This window comes from Lygodium microphyllum, chromosome 15 (genome assembly GCF_053477565.2).
Source record: "Lygodium microphyllum isolate KBCC chromosome 15, Lygodium_microphyllum_v1.1.10, whole genome shotgun sequence".
Classification (NCBI taxonomy): domain Eukaryota; kingdom Viridiplantae; phylum Streptophyta; class Polypodiopsida; order Schizaeales; family Lygodiaceae; genus Lygodium; species Lygodium microphyllum.
The window spans coordinates 17652987-17675297 of NC_141149.1; the positions used below are offsets into that span (position 1 = coordinate 17652987).

Genomic DNA, 22311 nt, shown 5'->3' on the forward strand with positions numbered 1-22311 from the left:
TTATTGGCATGCATTTAAGGGCGATGTCATTGACTTACCGCGACATTCCAAGTGCACATCAAGGATTAGTTATCACATTCCTTTGTTTTATGCCAAATGCATGCATTTTAGAACAACTACCCCTGAAAGTTTCATCCACAAAGCGGATGAGATCCTCATATTCACATGTATGTAGTCAAAACAACATGCACGTCCTAGAAGTGTACCATATGTGTGGTAATTCTGAAAACGAGACTAATGTGAAATGGTGAAAAACTTTTGGCTAGCAAGGCATGCAGTCCAATGAACAGATCAAATCATGATTCAAATTTGAATGCTTTTATGTTTCTAAGTATATGAGCAAGCGCCGTCAATCTAAGATTCTGGTACAGCAATTATAATTAGCCATGGCAAAGTTGTATTCTGCAGCTCAAATTAGTTCAGAGACATACTTCTGCCGTTATACTTCTATATTCTGAACACTAAATGGATCCCTACCCAAGAGTTCAAAAGTGTATATCCACCACTAGGTTAATTAGAGCAATTCATTTCAGTAGATCTGCATAATCAAGGTATGAAACATTTGTATGGAGTATAAACACCGGATCCCAGTACGTATAACATTATGATCACCGAAATCTTGGCTTATGAATTGCGACGCTTAACAAATAAACAAATGCAAGTTCATAAGTTGGAAGCATTGAAAGGTGTTAGTATATAAAGCTCATTGATGACCCAAAGAAACAAGTAGAAGATTATCACACATGACTAAATCGAAGAATGTGGACAACCATCCAACAAACTTCGAAAATGTATAGAGCCCAATTATATAAACTAGCTACTTTCCAAGAGCTACAATTTGTGGAACCTGCAGGTTATTGTAAGAAGCATTGAAAAACTACCTGACATATGGTGCTCTTTTACTGCATGATAAAACCATCTAGATTCCATCCTTCTATTGATCCTCTTCGACACAGACTAGCAATCTTCAAAAAACAATGTTGACAGGACTTGCTGAAACAGTTCTCAGCTGATTGATGGAAACCCTGTCTGTGAAGATGTCCAAACTTGCGTTTAAGTCAGAAAGGATTCCGTAGGTCAAGAAAGACCAAGGCTGCCGCCAAGCTATATCGCAAAAGTGAGTCTCAATCTAAGACTCGTTTTCTGGTGGTGCTTCTACTGAGGTTGTTTCGACTGCAGCCTTCAGTTTACTGGATTTAGGCCGCTTTACTTTCCTCGGCCTAACACAGAACAGAAATTCTTGCATCTTCTGGGAGCTACCCTTTTGACGGCCTCCTTTCTGGTGTCCGCCTTTTTGTTGGACTCCTTGATTCAGCTGGTTACAGATTTTCCTAACTCTCTTTTGCTCTACCAGCCATCTTAGCATACTCTTCAAACGTGTCTTACTTGGAATACCTGCTGGCTAACAGATTTAGTGCAGAAGACAGGAAATGTCATACATCTGGAAGTTGTTTTGCTCAAATAAGAGACTGGGTGAAAGAATCACAGATCAGAAAAACGTCACAAGCCATCATCAAACACTACTAGTACATAAATTAGGCTGACGTGTACATGTAACATTATCTGATGCCCCAAGAATAACATGATCTTAAAACTTAGGCTGTGTTCATTTACAGAATATTACCAAAATACTCCTACTTACTACAAATTCCCCATAAATCCCTCAGATTTCAAATATTAACAAGAAACCTCTCATCTTTGGTCAAAATTCCCAACATACCCCTCCAATTGTATCAAAAATCCCGAAATGCGCCTCAAATTTTGCCAAAATCATAATTTTACAAAAAGTTGTTGAAGACATCATGTTTTGTAAGTTTTAAAGATGATAATTGTGTTTCATAATATGGGATGATAGAATGATGATTTGTGTGCCAAATGAGAAACAAAAGCCTGTGATTTATGGAGACAAATGTCACCATTCTTCGTTTTAAGACACTCATAGGTAGGTTCTTGGTGTAGGAAAGAAGGGAATAGGCAGATTTCAAAGCAGTTTCAAAAATCCATAAAAATGACTGTATTCTGGTAATTTTTGAAACTTGAGAGGTGTTTTGGGAATTGTCGCAAACTAAAAAGACATTTTTTTCTTTTTCAGTTGATATGTAGATGGTTTGGTCTGACAGATTAGGATACTCATGCAAAAATATTGAGTCTGTCACATATGTTAAGAGTTTGTACACCTCCAAATTGAGTCCACCCAGACTTAGGCCTGGGCACCTTTTATGGGCAGGAACTATTTCATGACTGCCTCTATGTTTTATCAAGTGATGTCTCACTTTAGTCCTATTTATAGGACAGCCACTTGTGCACACATTCATTCACTTGTCCATTATATAGTACCCATCCTATCTTCCACTGTTTGCACACCTGCTTACATCATGGTACGATGTATCAGAGTGCAAGCTGTGGACCTGATCGTATTGGAGCTCAAGGATAGCATCATAAGATTGTGATTGTGAAAGGCTGATCGTGTTTGCAGTAAAGCGTCTAATAAGGTAAAAACAAACAAAACCATAGCAAATGAAACAATGGAAGACTGATCATCTCTGATGGATAAAACCCAACCATGGCAAAAGTGACAACAGTGGATCTGGAGTCTGATCATCTCTGATGGATATAGAGATATTGAGAAATGGGCAGCAAGAAAGAGAAGAATGAACATGATGGCAGGAAAGACCTCAAGCTACAAACCCAGGCTGCAGATGTAAATTACTGAAAACTCACAGGTAAGCATGCTGCCTAAACATAGGCTGGCTGACCAGCTGCAGGCCAACCATAAATCTTTGAGAAAGAGATAGGCAAACAAAGCAAAGAAAAGAAACTGCTGAATACACAAAAAACCAAACCATAGAGCAAGAAGACATGAACCCAAGGAATGAGAAATCCAGCCGCTGGAATCCATATATCAAATCATAAGAATTGACATAAACCATGTGGGATTTGGCAACCGCTAAAGTGCTCCCAATCTCCCTCTCTCCAACAGGATGCATGCGTGTTGAGTGTCAAATGGAGAATAGATCAATGAACATATAGGCCACAAAGGGACAATGAAACCAGCCTTCCTTCTTGGATAGGATGGTGATAACCTGATTTAAGAGTCAATTACAGCAATAAATAAATGCACATAAAATGAAATACACACTTTACCATAACATTCTTGGGCAGTAGACTCCCTGTTGGCCCCAAAATTGGCACCCCTTGTGGTACTTCTTTAGCTTTCATTCAATTGGAAGGAGTACAACTTGAGATTCTTCAATCTTCTCCTGCTAACCAATTGCTCTTGCTGTCATAAATGGCCAGCAAGCCTTTTGGGTCATTTGCCCCTTGATTCACCCAGGACTTCTTCTCCAATTTGACCCTTGGCTAGCCAAATGTTGCCCCAAATCGATTCGGGATGGGCTGGCTCCTGAAATCCCTTGATAATCTTTAATTATCAACTGCTAATTTCAGTCCCTTGAACCTTCAATCTCTGGCACGGATCCCAAGTGGTTGCTAAACCCTAATTTCTGCTGTAAATTAGGGTTTACTGCAGAAATTACAGATCAGCCCACCAAAAATGTCTGAGATCTCCTTCCAATGGCTAAGAATTGCTGAGAATGGCTAAGCATAGGCTGAAGGAGATGAGAGAATGTTGTAGAAAGAGAAAATTTTGAGATTTGTCGCGAAGAACTGATCAAAATCAGTTGCTGCCCTGCTGTACCAGCCCCAAATGAATAGACCAACAAAAATAGGAGCATCAGAGACTGTGATCTTCAGGAGAAAATGCATCAACAGCAATTGCCAGCTTTCCAAGGTCAAGAATATGCAATCTCCATCACCAAAATGGTCTCCAGTGGCTAGGAAATGGCCCCAAAAGCTGGCAGCAACAATCTAACACCTCTTTCCAACAGCTCCAAAATGAAAAAACGTGATTTTCCTCTCCCTTCAGCCCTATTTAGCCTTTCCCCCACTTGCATGGGAAAGTTTTGCCAAGTGGCACCTTTCTTAATCCATTTTCAGCAATTTAATTAATTTTCAAAATTAATTAATTCTGAAAATTAATTCGGCCCTTAATCCATGCCAAAAAATTTGACCTTGCCCATCCAAAAATTAATTGGCTAGGCCATTTGCAACCCAAAGTGGTCCCATGCATTAATTGACCCTTGGACAAGCATTAATCCGTTAATTAATGCCTAGTCCCTAGTGTCACCACTGACACTTAATGGCCAATTAATGGTCACCAAAATTCACCTAAAATCTAACAAGTGTAACTTGTTACAACTTTTGCCTTTGACACCCATCTTTTTCACAAGGTCCTTGGGCCTTCAACTGTAAAAAAAGTAGCTTGCACCTCACATGTGAAACACATGTGCATCTTTTAATTGCACATTTGATTAATCCTTTAATCAAATGTCAATTAAACATAAGCAAAGTATCAAATTTTCACGTCCTCATGACAAACCACCCCCTTCAAATCCTTGCTATCGTTCTCGATTGCACTGTAATGTGTTAAAGTAAACAATACTGCACTGGAATTTCCACAAGGCATCATAGTCAACACAACATTGGCCACTGCTGGCTAACTATCTCATATGCCCACCATTTGCTGAAAATTTCCAGCCAACATAAACATAGCATAAAGCTCAATAATAGTCTAGAACTATTGCCAGAAACTCATCGGATGCATCCCAAACTCTTGTTTCTCAGCGGTGCTGACTACACAACCATAGTAAAGCATAAACCGAGCCGAAACCATGGCTGAATTGTCAATGGCATTCAATACACATGCTGCTATCCATAGAACTAGCTGAATACCACTGAAACTAATGATCATACACTGAAAAATGGCACTCGGTAATCAGTCTCTCATGATCATAACCTGATGCAAATGTACAATTTCAGAGCTGTAGTGAAAACCATACCCATCTGCATACATACCGCAGTGACTAGTACACTGAATAGTGACCTCATGGCAGACATACTGTCAGCATAGTACCTTGGATGCATGCTGTATACATCCCAGATCCACTATACATGAGAGCAGTCCATTCCTAGAGGAGTGGAAGTGCTACCTCCCCCTTGAGTATCAGGTGGTACTCTGGACCCTTGCCCTGCTGAACCTGAAAGAGCCCGATCCAAAGTCCGCCCTAACTGAAAGGCATCAAGGTAAAGCTGCAAAAACTGAGGATGGTCTGCCAAGTCATCCTCTTCCATCCATTTAGCATCCATTGGCAAACAGTTGTGCAGAAGGTCAACGAACCCCCGTCACGTTTCTAATTTTTTCTTTTTTTAAAAAGAAATATTCAGATTCTACCCATTTCTTGACGGGGTTTCACGTGCGCAAGCACAAAGTCTCAAATCTGTGCAAAATTGGCCTAGAAATTTGGGGCTTTTCCCAAATTTGGGGATTTCAACACAGAATTGGACAATCTCACTTAGAAATTGCAAAGTCAGTGCACATTTGCCCGGGAATTTTGGGGCTTTTCACATTTTAGTGAAATTTTTTCAATTTCACTGAAATTAATACGTGCAGGACTCAGAAAATTTGGGGATTTGTACAGATTTGGTGCGAGCAAGATGCAACAGTGATATCTGTCTCAGAAATTGCAAGAATTTGTGACATTTTGTCCCCGACATTTGGGGCTTTGAATGTACATGCGCAAATTGGGCTGAAATTAACCCAATTTCTCGACATTGAGGCACATTGGACACCGTGCAATTTGGGGCTTTTGCAGTTTGGGCAAAATTTGTGCAGCATTTGGTCATTTTATGTACATGCAAGTTGAATTCCGCGCAATTTGGACATCAACACTTGGTAAAATTGGAAATTTTGCTGAAATTGCTTTATTTTGGCAAAATTGGATTGTCCTATGCATAACAAAGGAAATGCAGATGTGTGTTTGATGCTTTGAGCATAAAATTTTGGGGCTTTTGACCGTTCGTGTCAAATTTTATGCCCATGGGTACATGTACAACAGAAATTGCAGCTGAAATTTTGGGATTTCTCATGTAATGTGATGCGCATGCCCTTGGAACAGCTGTAATCAGTTGGATAATGCTGTAGCACATGGTTCAGTGCTTCTGAAAATTTAATTACAGATCTGAAATCTGTACATCTGCGTGGTCATTTATTGCTGATTGGTACTTGTTTGTACCTTGGTCACTTGGGTGACAGTTTGGGCCTGCATTTGCTGATTTTTTTGTCACATTTGGGCTGAAAATCATGGCTGGCAGCAATGACAGCAGTAATATGATGCACATAAAGAAGCTTGAAGACGTACATAATTTTGCAGTGTGGCAAAAACAATGCAATAATATCCTGTTACAAAAGAAGCAGGCAAAGCCGATCAAAACCAAAGGGGCAAAGCCTGCGGACATGGATCAGGACGATTGGGATGAGTTGAATGAGCTTGCACGCTCAACCATAGAGCTATCAATTTCTGATGCCTTGCTCTTCAACATTGAAGGTTTGGATTTTGCATATGCTATATGGACTAGACTGGAAGAACTATATGCACAAAAGAGTACTGCAAGCAAAGTGTATTGGCTAAAAAAGCTTATGGATTTGCGTATGAAAGAAGGTACAGCAATGTCTACTCACGTGAGTTTAACTCCATTTTCAGCCAGCCGGTTGCCTTGAAGTTCATGATTGATGAGGAATTTAAGGCTACTTTCTTGCTTTGCACTCTATCAAAGAGTTGGGATACATTCAGGACTGCTATGAGCAATTCTAATGTGATCCTTTTGTATGCCGATGTAGAGAGTGCTCTCAAGGAAGAGAAGAAAGACAGTCAACCTAAGAAGAGCAGTGTAAAAATTGAAGAGGTGAATGTAGTCACTCATGGCAGTGACAGTGGGAGTGACGTACTCTTTGTCTCTTCACACTTTCGTGCACATGCTTTACTTACAGATACAGATGATGACATGCATACCTGGATTCTTGATTCTTGATGATATTGTCAGAGGTTGCAAGAGTGATACTTTGTATCCACTTCATGTATCTAGTATACGTGGCCATGTTGTTGCCGTGACCGAGCAGCCAAGCGTTTCTTTGTGGCATGGCCGGTTGGGACACATGAGTCAAATAGGAATGAAAGTGTTTTCTCGTTTGGGTTACTTGCCTTGTCTTCGTTATGCTGATTTTGAGCATTGTGATCAATGCATTTATGGCAAACATGCACGGACGTTACATAAAAAGTCTCTTTCTTTAAAATCTTCTCCTCTAGAGTTAGTACATTCGGATCTATGTCAAATGCCGGGATTATCTTTAAGGGGAAAGAAATATTTTGTCACCTTTATCGATGATGCTACACGAAAGGTATGGGTTTACCCTATTCGTAGCAAGGATGAAGTGCTTGATAAGTTTAAAAATTTATTGGCATTGGCTGAAAATCAGACACATAAGACACTTAAGTGTCTTCGCTCTGACAATGGTGGGAAATACGTGTCCAAGGCCTTTCAGGCATTTTGTGACAACAAAGGGATAAAGAGGGAGCTCACTGCCCCTCATAATCCGCCTCAAAATGGAGTTGCAGAGCGTATGAATCGGACCATACAAGATAAGGTCCGTATGATGCTATCTCATGCTGCATTACCCCATGGTTTTTGGGCAGGGGCTGTTATGATATCCATTCACTTGATCAATCGGTCACCAAACAGGTCTTTGGGTGGGGGGGAAGTTCCCCAAGAAGCGTAGTCGGGCAAGCCACCTTCATATGCTCATCTGAAAGTGTTTGGCTGCAAGGCTTTTGTGCACATTCGTAAAGAAAAATGCAGCAAACTTGAGCCAAAGTCCTGTAAATGCATTTTCCTAGGATATGGTGACGAGGGTGAAATGGGATATAAATTGTGGGATCCTGAGAAAAGGAAAGTAGTATGCAGCAATGACGTTATCTTTTGGGAAGATCGCATGCACAAACAACCCGAAAAGACTGAGGAGGTCCGTAGGGTTGTATTCCGGGAAGAAATACCTTTTGGACAGCAAAATGTGCCCGCTATACAACAGCAAATACCTGTTGTAAATGAACCTATTAATGCAGAAAATGATGCTGGAAATGCTTAGCCAGCTATTGCCCATGAAAATGAGCCATTACATGTGCAGGAACAGCCAGGACATCAAGCTGTTAATGCTGATTTGCAGCCTGAAATGTCAGGACAGCATGCTGAAAATGGAAATTTGCAAGAACAGCCAGCAAACAATGACCATTGGGTTAGGAGATCGTCTAGGGCTACTAGACAACCTGACAGGTTTGTTCTTGGTGCAATTAATGTGGCTAATTATATCACGTTGACAGACTGTGGTGAACCGTCTTACTTCAAGAAAGCAATGGACAAACAAGACAGCAAGAAATGGTATAAAGCCATGTTGTCAGAGATGGAATCTCTTGAAAAAAATGGCACTTGGGACTTGGTGCAGTTGCCTAAAGGGCAAAAAACGCTTTCATGCAAATGGGTTTACCAGATGAAGGTCACTTTTGGTTCCTCACCAAAATACAAAGCAAGATTGGTTGCAAAAGGGTACAAGCAGGAGCATAGAATTGACTTTGATGAGATTTTCTCTCCTGTAGTCAAGATGACTACATTGAGAACCATTTTGGGCTTGGTTGCAATTGAGGATATGGAGCTCATACAGATGGATGTAAAGACTGTGTTTTTACAGGGTGATCTTCATGAAGACATATATATGCAGCAGCCCGAAGGGTTTGTTGAACAAGGGAAAGAAAAAATGGTATGTAAACTCAAAAGGAGTTTGTATGGGCTGAAACAAAAACCAAGAGAATGGTATCATAAGTTTGATACATTCATGCAGTCCCAAGGCCTTCATAGAAGTCAAGTGGATCACTGCTTGTACACCAAGAAGGCAGCATATGGCAGCCTGATAATCTTGATTTTGTATGTTGATGACATGCTGATTGCTGGCAGGGATACTCATGCCTTGGATTCATTGAAGTAAAGGCTTCATAGCAGCTTTGACATGAAGGATCTTGGTGATGCAAATCACATTCTTGGCATGCAAATACTCAAAGATAGATCGAAAGGCTTACTCTATCTATCTCAACAGGAGTATATCTCCCAAGTTTTGCAACGTTTCAATATAGAGGGGGGAAAAACAATTAGGGTTCCATTGCCTCCATATGTGAAACTTAGTGTAGAGGACAGCCCTACATCTGATGATGAGAAGGCTGAAATGGCCAAGATACCATATGCTTCAGCTGTTGGTAGTTTGATGTATGCTATGGTTGCTACATGTCCTGACATTACCTTTGTAGTGGGAATGGTTAGCAGATACATGGCAACCCCTAGCAAGAAGCATTGGGATGCAGTGAAAGGTATTATAAGATATCTCAAAGGCACAAAGAAGTTGTGCATCTGCTTTGAAAAGCAGAAGGCATTTGTTGCTGACTTTACGGATGCAGACTATGCTGGTCATGTGGACTGTAGGAAGTCCACTTCTGGGTATGTGTTTACTTTCACAGGAGGAGCAATCTCTTGGATCTCCAGGCTACAAAAGTGTGTTGCATTGTCTACTACAAAGGCAGAGTATGTAGCTGCCACTGAGGCATGCAAGGAGGCTTTATGGCTTTCATGTCTGGTGGGAGAGCTTGGCATCACAGAGTTACCTGTTCTCCATTGTGATAGTCAAAGTGCTATCATGCTAGCACGGAATCCTGTCTTTCATGCAAAGACAAAGCACATACAAGTAAAGTATGTAACCAGCCTATTCACTGGAAAGGGCGGTAGTGTACAACCAAAATACATAAATGCTTTCACCCAATTTACAGTCATCCACTTTAACTGAACTTAAAGACACTAAATCAAGAAGACATACAGGAAGCTAGAATGCTCCTATTGCAACACATACACCCTGTTGGCCCCTAAGTTAGGCGCCCCTTGCGGTATTTCTTTATTTTTAAAAAGAGAAAGTACAATGGGTTGTCTTTCACCTATTCTGGGTGACATTTGACAGCATAACAGTACAATTACTGACCCAAATCAAGTTGACCAGGAGGGGAAACTCTGCCCAAGTCTGAATCTTCTGGTTGGAGTGCAGAATTGACCATTTCTACCTGCTGTATTTACTGGTTCAGACCTGTTCTGAAACCTATTTACAACTCATATTGTTCCCTGTACTATTCAGCCCACTGTAATTACTCGTTCAGACCCGTTCTGACACCTGTTCTCAGCTCATATTGTTCCTTGCACTGTCCTGCATCATCTAGCCCAAGTGCCCCTTGATTCTGAAATCAATTGGGCTCTGAAATAACCTCTGAACAGTCCAGAATCAGAACTGATTTAATGTTGTTTCAGACACTTGCTTGGTGAGGTTACCACCCTCACCTGTTCCTGCTTGTGGGCAGCAAACAACTGCTCCTATTCCTGGAGAAAAGAGGCTCTTGCCTCATGCAAAAACAGCATATTCCACACAGCTGTACCTGAATCAGAAGAAAGGCCCTTGATTCTGCAGCATAACCATACTGTCAGGGAGAGAAAGAGAGAGTAGGAAGCAAGCTCAAGCCTCTGTGCATCATAGACAAGGTAGACCAGCTCTCAAGAGCTCTCCATCTGCAGCAATCCATCTCCCTTTCGCAAAAATGAGCCCCCCATGCATTGAAACTCGTTTTTATGCTACCCTCTCTCTCTCTTTTGGGAATTTATGCCCAAATTGTGACACATGGCATACATGTAACAATTTTCCTGTTTAAACCTTTCGGTCTAAAATTCTCCATCCTCGGTGCAGAATTTGACCTCGGCACAGACCAGAAGATTGATCCTCCTACAAAAACGAAGATAATGACGCGAACAGATTCTAAGGTCCAAAAATAGTAACTCCCTAAATTTTAGGAGTTGCTTCCATTGCATCCCCACTAGTCTTCTGACCATCTTTTCAGACTATGGCTACATCCAAATCTGTAATGTAGCTCAACTGAAAGTGAATTTCCACTGATGACCCCACATGGACTAATCTCTTGAAGATTTGTCCATCTTCACTTTGAACTAGTCTCTTCCAGGCTAGTTCTTCAACACACTTGTCCATATACACTTTCACAAGTCTCTTCCAGGCTTGTCAATCTACAGTACCATCAGTCTCTTCCAGACTTATACTGGACCTTAACTGTCCAGTCTTGACTCACTAGACATTCATGTCCGTTTCACAAATTGGCCATGCAACTCAGGCGTTTAGATTTCAAGAGGGATCCTTCCAAAAAGAAAAACCAAATAAAATATGTAATAAAGAAATCAACAAAAAGGTAATAGTTGTCACAGTCTTGTGACAAAGTACCACTTCATTAGAGATGTACTTGACAGCAAAAGCATTGAGCTTGTCAAAGTGCATACAAATGATAACCCTGCAAACCTTCTCAGGAAGGGTCTTCTAGCAGAGCGGTTTGCTCATTGCCGACAAATGATGGGAGTTGGATAGATATATGTATTTCAGCTTTGTACATACCTAAACTTAGATGTTTTTTTTTCCTCCTCTTAAGGCACATTGCCTTTAGGTGGGAGGTTGTTGGGAATAAAGGCCTCGTGCCTTTAAATGTACTTGGGTGTGAACGCACCCTTAGCACTTGTACTTACACATATATATCTATCTAAAAACCTAAAGGTACGCACTCGTCATTGTACCTAAAAACGTATTCACTCTCTACTCTGCTCGCTCTCGCACTCTCTGTCTCTCACTACGCGTAGGACAGTCTGTCTCGATCGTCGTGCTCAATCAGTCTCTACACTAAGGGTCAATAACTGCTTATGAATACATGGAAGACAAACTGGCCTAGCCAATTTTATTATTGGCTAGTGGAATCCTTTTTTGGGACACTAGAATAATTATTAAATTAATTTTTAATTAATATTTTCAAAATTTATATAATATGTTGAATAATGCTGAAAAATGGAATTACAAGATTGCCACTTTTGGAGGGCTAGTGAAAGTGTATTCCAACCATTCTGAGAGAGGAGGTTGTTAGAGAGCAAGGAGATGCTTTTACAGTCACCAAGGACCAATCAGCAACAACAGCAATAGCAGTTTGGAGCACTCCAAGTACAAGAAATAGCAACCCAAGATCCTTCACGTGCAGATGACAACATACAAAGTACGGATTAGCGAAGGAGGAAACCCCGGGCTATACATTGTCCAAGATTAAAGTGGTAATGTGTGCATTTCAATTTATGTGAATTAATTACTTGTAATTAGTGTTAAATCAAGTAATTATGACCCTCTCTGAGGAGTGAGGTTGGTTTCACTATACCCCTTTAGCATACCCGATATGGACACCTCAACTTTGATGGTACCAAGCGAGCTTCTCGAAAGAAGATGGTTGAGAGACTTCTTGATTTCCTTCCCATTCACACTCTTTGCTCCACCTGCTTGAGAGGCAAGTAGCATAGAGAGCCTCATCCACAGGTTGCTTCTAGAAGGGCTTCTACACTGCTCGACTTGGTTCATACCAACCTTTGCAGACCTATGGGCATGGCCTCCCTTGGATAGGGCAAGCATCTAATGTTGATTGTTAGATGACTTCAACCATTATATATGGTCCTATTCCTAGGAGTACAAGAGCAAGGCAAGCTCCAACTTCTAGGTATGAAATGTTGAAATATCAGAATGACAACATGAGAAGGTGTGCACAAGAGGGAGAGAGCTCAAGTACAAGAAAAAGATCTTGCTAAATGAATTATTCACAAGTACAACCGCTACACTCTTTCTACCTTTGAAAATGACCTCTAGGCTGTTTATATAGCCTCATTGTGGGCTAGGGTTAGGGTTTCCCTTGTCCTACAGCTCATTCACACCTTATCAAAGTGACAACATGAGAAGGTGTGCACAAGAGGGAGAGAGCTCAAGTACAAGAAGAAGACCTTGCTTAATGAGTTGTTCACAAGTACAACAAGTACAAGAAGATCTTGCTTAATGAGTTGTTCACAAGTATAACTGGTACACTCTCTTTACCTTTGAAAGAAACCTCTAGGCTGTTTATATAGCCGCACTATATGCTAGGATTAGGGTTTCCCTTGCCCTATAGCTCATTCACACCTTACCTTCCCTCATACACCCTTGCTTACTCAGGGTTCCTATACTACACTTCTAACACGCCCCCCCTCAATGCTAAGGTGGCATTGGATTACATAGCATGAAAAGGGTTCCTTCCCCTCAATGAATCAATGGGATGTCTTTATAAAATAGGCTACAAGGATGTTTATGGAAAGATGGTACACTGGGGATTAGAAAAGTCAATCACTAGGTGCTTTGGAAACATAGTTTGCCTCCAATTCTTTGGGAGCTTTAGGACAGTTGGGACATTTACTTGTAATATGTCCTATTTGTTTACATTTGTTCTACTTCATCTTATTGGGATATTTTTTCAAACAATTGCTTACAATGTCCCTTTTTATTGCAAAAAAAACATTTAGTAGTCACTATATGGACTAAGAGTTGGTTTGTCGAGGTTGATGCTACGCTAGTTTTGCCTTCCATTTGGTTTCTTTTCTCCTCATCCAAACAAGACTAATGACACTTTCAAGTGTAGGATTTGGTACATTTGTGAGGGTAGTGACAAGAGTTGAAAAGACTTTCCTTACAGCTTTCAAAAATATTGCAGTGGCATCTTCTTCAACAACCGGAGTTTGAAATAAAGCTAATTGAGCCATCAGACCCTTCATGTAGGAAATGAATTGTTAGGGATCATTGCCCGGTCGGACTGCACAGTCCAGTCGGACTGTCGGACTGTACAGTCGGACTGCCACGTGGCAGTCCGACTTGCTGCAGTACAGTCGGCTGCATTTAATGCAGCCGACCTGCATTTTCTGGTGCCCAGATTTTTGGCTATTTATAGCCGAGTTTTCAGTCTTCTGCCCACATTCTTCTGCTCGCAGATTACAGGCTGGTGGCTCGCGCAGATTCCGTCTCTGTTCGCAGATTTCAGACAGGAGACAGTGCAGACTGCAGCGGACTTCGAGGTGAACAGCAGGTTGCATCGTCAAGGTGGAGACACGTAGTCTAGCGCATTGCGCCCATGTATATATCTGCATATCTTTGTATACAGCACACTTTATACAGTAGATCTTCATCTTCCACTGTCTCTTTCTCTCTCTTCTCTCTCTTTGCGTTCTCTCTCTCTCAATCCTACGCTTCTGCACCGCTGCACTTTGACATGGTATGAGAGCAGTGTTAAAGGGCTGGCTGAGTGCAAAACCAACCTGAAGAGGAGTTTCTATCGCGACACAAGGCTGCGTTTTCAGCGTTTGAGGGCAGGCAGGAGGGCTGCGCCTCGGAACAAGGCTAAAGCGAGCGTGGGCGCACGGGAAAGGAGTCCAGGTGGTGGATTTGCTGCTATTTACTGCTGTTTGACGAGGAGGAAGTTTGAGTTTTCAGCTTTCAAGTGTAGGTTTTGCTTTTTCATCGCCTCCGGCGGGTGAAGAAGTTTTGGGACTCGGAAGAGCCCTAGCAGGCTGAGTTTTCACAGTCAGAGGGGGCTGCTTTTGCGTCTGTGAAGGCATTATAGGTGAAGATGTCTACAAAGATTGACTTGGAGTTCCAAACGATTATGGACCGGAAGGTGCCTGTCTTACCGGCTCTTCCCGCAGATCAGAAGCTCAATGGCGACAACTACCGCATCTGGCGCGTAATGATGTTGGCTATCCTAGAGTCCTATGATTTGACGGAGCTTGTACAGGAGATCAACCGGCCCTCGGTGAGAGATGAGTCCAAACTCTCTCCGATGCTCGTGCAGAGTTGGCCAAGGCACAGTCTCACTGGGACAAACTGAATGCAAGGATTCGTTCCTTTCTTTTTCTGTCTTGTACTACAGCCGTGATAGCTCACATCGAGCACTTGACGGTGGCTCGGGAGATATGGCTGGAGCTTGATCAGATGTATAACCGGATGACCCTTATGAAGCGGGTTTCTTTGGAGGTTCAGATGCGGACCTTGTCCATAAACAAGTCTTCTTCGTTACGGGAGCACATCAACAAGCTTAGACAGCTTCAGATGCAGGTTCAGAATGCGGGGAAGCCGATTTCCTCCGAAGACATGGCGATCACACTCTTGTCCCAGTTGCCGCCACGATTCGGTGCTTTCTACTCTGCTCTTATTGCTTCGGGGCGGGAGTCCACTCTTCGGTGGGAAGAGTTGGTTCCTATGGTCTTGGACCAAGAGGAACAACTAAAGGGACAGAATGCTTCCAAGTCGGAGGCACTGACAGGTCAAGCCTCTCAGAAGAAGGGGAAGGACCAAAAGAAGAAGAAGGGGGATAACAAGTCAAAGAAGGACAAGGACAAGGACAAAGAATCCATATGCCATATTTGTGGAAAGACTGGCCATTGGAAGAAGGATTGCCCTGACAAAGACAAGAAGGACACCAACAAGAAGGACACGAAGGATTCTGGAGCGGTGGCTGCACCCTCATCAGCTGCATTTCTTCATCTAGCTATCATTGAGGACACTACACCAAATGCTTCTGATGCTGCGATGACAGCTCCCCAGGCTCGAGAGTGGATCGTTGACAGTGGTGCCTCCCGGCACATGACTCCTTCATCAGATGGTGTTGCCCAGTTGCGACCCTTGCGTGGGCAAATTCTCATTGGAGATAGCTCTTCAGTGTCTATTGTAGGACGGGGTGAGATGCAGCTTATTCCAGATGGTCGCGGTAGTATCCATACCTCAGAGGTCTTGCATGTACCAGGTTTAGGATATCATCTTCTGTCAGTTCATAAGATTTGCTCCCTTGGGCTTTTGGTGGAGTTTGACAGTGATTCGGTGCGAGTCCTTGATCGTGGGTCACGGAAGGTTCTCTCATCCGGATATGAGGAGAATGGCATCTATAAATTGAAGTCTTCCACTGCCCTCTCTACTCTTCTTCTTACCTCTCAGACACAGTCAGAGCTATGGCATGCTCGGTTTGGTCACCTCAACTATGATTATCTTCGGAGGGCGTCACGTGGACAGCTTGTTCGAGGGTTGCTGGATATAGTGGTGAGCCAGCAGCCATGCGTCTCCTGCATTCATGGGAAGCAGCATAGAGATGCCATTCCCCACAAAGCTTTGCGGCAGTCTACTTCACCGATGGAGCTGGTATCTACAGATCTTTGTGGCCCTATGAGGAACGAGTCCTTGCGAGGGAGCTCATACTTCATGTTGATCGTAGATGACTACAGCAGGATGACATGGGCCTATTTCTTGGCATTGAAGTCGGAAGCTTTCTCCCACTTCAAGGATTGGCTTCTCTTTGAGGAGAACCGATTGGGCCGGAGATTGAAGACCTTGCGATCCGGCAAGGGTGGTGAATTTGTTTCTAATGAGTTTGCTCGTTTTTATGCAGATAAAGGTATTCACCAGGAGTTTGCTAATACCAACACTCCTCAAGAAAATGGCATTCTTGAACCGAAGAACCGAAGTGTGATCGAGATGGCGCGCACCATGGTGGAGCACCGATAGACACCTCAGTTTCTGTGGGCCGAGGCTGTGGCTACTGCAGTCCACATCCTTAACCGATCCCCCACTTCAACCGTTGATGGGATGACACCTTTTGAGGCTTACTTCGGGACTAAGCCCGATGTTTCTTATTTTAGGGTCTTTGGGTGTGATGCCTATGTTCACATTCCCAAGGCTCATCGTGATAAATTTGAAGCAGCTTCCCGAAGATAGGTATTTGTTGGCTACAGCTCCCAGTCCCAAGGCTATCGTTTGTATGATCCCGTCAAGCGAGATATGTACACCAGTCGAGATGTTCGGTTTGTGGAGGTTCCAGCCATACCAGCGGGTGAGGAGCATCCCGTTCTTGGAGATCCAGGGGAGAGTTGGACTCCCGCTACAGTTTCTTTGGAGCCCGCGCCTTTTGATTCTGATTCTGTTTCTGATACAGAGTCTACTGTTCCACCGGTCACCCTCGAGGAGTTACCACCGGTGGATATCCCAGAGTCTTCAGGTGATGGAGAGAGATGAGGGGAGGTCCGGCCTCATCCTCGTTGGGCCCGTGACACACTCCGTGATTCAAAAATCGAGGGGGTCCCTAAGGAGTGGGGACCGCAGGATGGTCCGCGGCGGTCACAGAGGCACCAGGCACATTCTACGGAGCTTGTTTGCTCTAACTATTGTTTGATGACCCGTGTTATGCAGGATCGAGAGCCCACCTCCGTGAAGGAGACTTTACAGTCCGCACCATGGAAGAAAGCTATGGAAGCCGAGTTAGAGGCTATTGAGAGAAATGACACATGGTCACTCGTGCCACGCCCTCCGAATAAGAAGGTGATTGGCGTCAAATGGGTCTTCAAGACCAAGTACCTTAGCGATGGTTTTTTGGACAAGCACAAGGCTCGCCTTGTTGCTAAAGGTTTTGCACGGCGCCCAGGGATTGATTGTCATGATACTTTTGCCCCCACTGCTCGTATGGCGACTATTCGAGCTGTTCTTGCCTTGGCTGGCCATAGGAGATGGCTTGTCTACCAATTGGATGTGAAGTCGACCTTCCTCAATGGTGATTTGAAGGAGGAGATCTATGTCGAACAGCCTCCTGGCTTTGGCTCTTCCGATGAGAAAGTCTACAGGTTGAAGAAGGCCTTGTATGGCCTCAAGCAAGCTCCACGTGCATGGAACGAGAAGATTGATTCGTTCCTTCAGTCACAGTTGGGATATCGGCATTCTAATGCCGATCCGCAGCTTTATGTACACACTTCCGAGGCTGGTTGTGAGCTTTTTGTGTTGTATGTTGATGATTTGATTGTCACAAGTGATCATGCACAGAAGGTCCAAGAGACGAAGGCAGCTTTACATCGGACGTTCGAGATGACGGACTTGGGTTTACTCCATTTCTTTCTGGGTCATGAGATTTATCAATCTTAGAGGGGAATCTTCATCTCTCAGCAGAGATATGTACAGGAGCTCTTGGTTTCTTTTGCGATGGAGGATTGTCGGACCATTTCTACTCCTATGGATCCGAACTGCAAGGCCACTTCCCATTCAGCTTCTCCCATGGCGAATGCTTCCCACTATCGTCAATTGATTGGATCATTGATTTGGCTCCTCAACACTCGTGTTGATCTTTGTTTTGCTATTGGGCTCTTGGCAAGGTTTATGAGTGAACCTCAGGTGGTGCATTGGCAGGCTGCTTAGAGGATACTTCGATATTTGCGGGGGACGTCTGATTTAGGGATTCATTATCCAGCATGCTCAGGTGTGTCAGATCTTGTTCTTGCAGGTTGGAGTGACTCGGATTGGGCCGGTGATGTGGACCACAGGCCGTCTACTACAGGTTACTGTTTTACCTTGGGTGCAGGTATTATCTCATGGAGTAGCAAGAAGCAGCCCACGGTGGCCCTTTCGTCTACTGAGGCGGAGTATCGGGTTGCGTCTTCCACCACATGTGAGGCTGTGTGGCTTCGGAGATTGCTGGAGGAGCTTGGCTGCTCCCAGACTTGTCCTACTTTGCTGCAATGCGACAATGAGAGTTGCATTGCCTTGGCACGGAATCCTGTTTTTCATGCCCGGACGAAGCACATAGAGATCCAGTACCACTTCATCAGAGAGAAGCTTCTGGATGAGACCATCACCGTGGAGTACTGCAAGACGGAGGATAATCTTGCAGATTTGTTTACGAAGGCACTTCCCCAGGCTCTACTTCGGAGACATTCCAGATCCCTCAGGCTTCTGCCCCGCCCAGGCTCTGAGAGGGGGTGTTAGAGATCATTGCCTAGTCGGACTGCACAGTCCAGTCGGACTGCCACGTGGCAGTCCGACTTGTTGCAGTACAATCGACTGCATTTAATACAGCCGACCTGCATTTTCTGGCGCCCAGATTTTTGGCTATTTATAGCCGAGTTTTCAGTCTTCTGCCCACATTCTTCTACTCGCAGATTACAGGCTGGTGGCTCGCGCAGATTCCGTCTCTATTCGCAGATTTCAGACAGGAGACAGTGCAGACTGTAGCGGACATCGAGGTGAACAGCAGGTTGCATCGTCAAGGTGGAGACACGCAATCTAGCGCACTATGCCCGTGTATATATCTGCATATCTTTGTATACAGCACACTTTATACAACAGATCTTCATCTTCCACTGTCTCTTTCTCTCTCTTCTCTCTCTCTGCGTTCTCTCTCTCTCAGTCCTACGCTTCCGCACCGCTGTACTCTGACATGAACTTCCTCATATCTTCTCCTTGCTTGTATTCCAAGCTGAAGAACTCAATTTTAAGAAAGATTTTGGAATTCTTCTCTCTTGCACCATACATTTTCTCAAGCTCATCCCGTTTCTCTTTTGCAGTTGCAAGCTCGTCAATATGGTGAATTAAAGATTCATCTAGGTGTAACATTATTATGGCTTAGGCTCTTTCATCATTTTCAACATCCATAGGATTGGATGGATCAATGGATTTTATCCCTTTGATAAATGGCCAGTAGCCTCTCTCCATCATTTTAGATTTTACTAACACCTACCATGAGTGGAAGTCTCTCCCATCAAACTTGCAGATAACATAGGCCATGATAGAAAGGTCTTACCAATTGCACAAAGGCAATGGCAATGTCTATTCCTTTACAAGTTTGGTACTATAAGCAAAAGCAATCAAGTTGAAAAACAATTGATGTGAACTCAGATAAATAGATTAGATGAATAGAAGAAAATGGTCTATGTATTTACACTTGACACATAGCCTTACAATGATCAACAATGAGAGTTAAGCATTTAAGATGACCCATTTAATCTCCTAAAGACATAAAACACCTTCCACAACTGAGCTGAACCAAGATTATGACTGAGAATTGGAACATTAGTACTTACAAGCATTGATCTCAAGTTTATGCCTTACTTAAGATGTGATATGTCAGTCTTTTGACGGACTTATTAATGCCCATTAAGTGTGTCCAACCTGTGGAGGGAGCTTCCAGATCTGAAACAAACTCTAGAGAAGATTAATCAATGATTAGAATCACCGTTAGTGGCTTCTAGGGTGATTAAAGTTGAAGTGGAGAAGCTTGAAGCTTTCTGACTATGGCTGCCAACAGGGTGCACAATTAGGGTTTTGCTCTGTGTGAGCAGCAAAGAAGGAATTTCAAGAAACCCTCTTAGGGTAAGAGAGTCCACTTAGGGGGCTTCAAATGCTCCATGAAGGCTCAAGGGATTGTGCCATGTGCTGCCCACGCTGCAGCTCGAATGTCCACACTGTCAAAAAATGTGCCAGATCTGCATCTTCAGCAATGCCGCCTCCTTGGTTGCCCAATGTCGGGGTTTGAGATACCAAGATGCTGCGCCATGAGCTAAGGAAGAAGTCTGTAAAAGGAAGCTTGGGCTGAAATGGCTTCCTTTGCCCTCATCAAGTCGTCCACTAAGTACTGGTCCAAATTGGCTATGGAGGTCAAGAGGTATAGTTGAGAGATGAACTTCTCATGTGCACTTCTGTTGGGTTAGAGTCGGAGGGAGCTTGTTGGATCAAAGATAGCTCTAATATCATATTGAAATATTAGAGTGACAACATGAGAAGGTATGCACAAGAGGAAGAGAGAGCTCAAGTACAAGAAGAAGATGCAATTGGTACACTCTCTCTCTACCTTTGAGAGTGATCTCTAGGCCGTTTATATAGCCTCACTATGGGCTAGGGTTTCCCTTGCCCTACAACTCATTCACACCTTACCTTCCCTCATATACTCAAGCACCAGTAGAGTGTCCAAGTAACAAGAAGGTTGTCAAGACAAAGTGGATCTTTTGCACAAAGCTCAAAGTGGATTGTACTCTATGCCACTTGGTAGCACCAACCTCAAGCATTTTGCCAAAAAAGAGGACATTGATTAAGAGGAGACCTTTGCATGCTCAACGTGCATCCAAACAATTACTACTGAGCTTAGCTACTCACCATAGCTGGCTGATCTATCAGATGGACATAAAAAGTTCTAAATGGTTTTTTCAAGGAAAAAGTTGTGTGGCCCAACCACCAGGGTTTACAACCAAGCCATGAGGAAAATGTCTATGACCTAAATTGTTACATCTGTCATGATGCAGCAGGGGTTTGCTACAGCGTGTTTTATGTGGCTGACTTAAACCATTGCTGGTTCAGTTACTGAAAAGATAGGGTCTATCAAAGCAGAATTGGCTTCCACATTTGAGATGATTGACCATGGATGTCTCTCATAATTTCTGGGCATACAAGATCTCTCTCTCTCTCTCTCTCTCTCTCTCTCTCTCTCTCTCTCTCAGAACGGAATTCATTGCCTCATACAAGAGCATTTTTATTTGGGGGACTAGTACCTGTGCTAGTTTCCAGCATTTATCGGCAGTTTGAGGACCATGCTGCGTCAGGAGAGCTTCGATGATTTTCGTGGGACGCTGGGGGGGATTAACTGAGCAGAACGACCTCGCACTAAGTGCTGTGGGAGGTTCGTACTGCTGCGTCAGGAGATCTTGGATGGAACGATGGCGGGCCTCGACCAAGGACCATAGCCTCCCTCCAATTCTTCGTCCAAACATCTCTCTCCCCACCCTCCTCTGTCTCTCTCGTTCCAAGATACCCTGTTCCTTGCTATTGCATCCTCCACGCTACGAGTTCCTTAATTGATACTTCAGAATTCTTGGGGCTTTAGAATTTGGGCTAAAGCTTCAAAAGTAAAACTATTCTGATGACTTACAAAGAGATATTAAGTTTTAATTTATCACGATCATTTAGAATTTGTTGTTTTAGATGTTATCATTTGGTAGTGACTTGTTCCCTGAGTTAGATGTGCTTGTATGCATACATACATCGGAGTGGTACATATTGTATATGGATAATTATATGGATAGGCATGCAAGTATATGTATGTGTGCAAACATATTTATAAATCTAAACTTTGAATGTATATGTTGGTATAATAATGCATGCACACACACAAGGTAGTGAGAGAGAGAGAGAGAGAGTGTGTGTGTGTGTGTGTGTGTGTGGAGCATGTAAACATGCATATATACGTATATGTTATTGAATGTTAATAATATATTAAAATTTTATTAAGTGTGATCAAATTGGAATGTCATGAGAGTTATTTTAAATAAGGAAGCAAGATACTTGGTAAGGAGAGATCATATTTTCTTTATCTATATCTCTACTATATCCTTATTTTGGCTATAGGTTTCAAAAGCACCAAAATGATCCTATGCCTAATTCTTGAACCTATTTCAAAATTCCCCCTAAAAGGAAAGTTGAGGATAATAAATCTTTTATCTCTCTTTCTCTCACCCTCACACACACACACACACACACACACACACACACTCTCTCTCTCTCTCTCTCTCTCTCTCTCTCTCTCTCTCTCTCTCTCTCTCTCTCTCTCTCTCTCTCTCTCTCTCTCTGTGCGTGTGTGTGTGTGTGTGGCACATAATGGC

At 43.1% G+C, this 22311-nt stretch overlaps 1 protein-coding gene across 3 annotated transcripts; it reads right to left on the reverse strand.

Moving 5' to 3' along the window:
* Positions 1 to 657: 657 nt before the first annotated feature.
* On the reverse strand, positions 658 to 21538 carry LOC148024305 (uncharacterized). 3 transcript variants are annotated; one of them, XM_087693928.1, is made up of 2 exons: positions 21205 to 21344; positions 658 to 1398 (listed from the first exon to the last, which is right to left on the reverse strand). In XM_087693928.1, the coding sequence occupies exons 1-2, from the start codon at positions 21221 to 21223 to the stop codon at positions 1130 to 1132; spliced, it is 288 nt and encodes a 95-aa protein (XP_087550054.1). In that variant the 5' UTR covers positions 21224 to 21344; the 3' UTR covers positions 658 to 1129. The 3 variants fall into 3 exon arrangements, with proteins under 3 accessions (XP_087550054.1, XP_087550055.1, XP_087550053.1); XM_087693929.1 differs by having other exon boundaries at positions 658 to 1395; positions 21205 to 21340; XM_087693927.1 differs by having other exon boundaries at positions 661 to 1402; positions 21205 to 21538.
* Positions 21539 to 22311: the final 773 nt, after the last annotated feature.

What these genes read in the sequence shown, in the direction of transcription:
- LOC148024305 (XM_087693927.1), bottom strand. Translation starts at nt 21,423, where the DNA reads ATGTTTGGACGAAGAATTGGAGGGAGGCTATGGTCCTTGGTCGAGGCC. An exon ending in AATGCTGGAAACTAGCACAG is followed by an intron (nt 1,403 to 21,204) that starts GTACTAGTCCCC and finishes TAAATCTGTTAG; the next exon opens with CCAGCAGGTATTCCAAGTAA.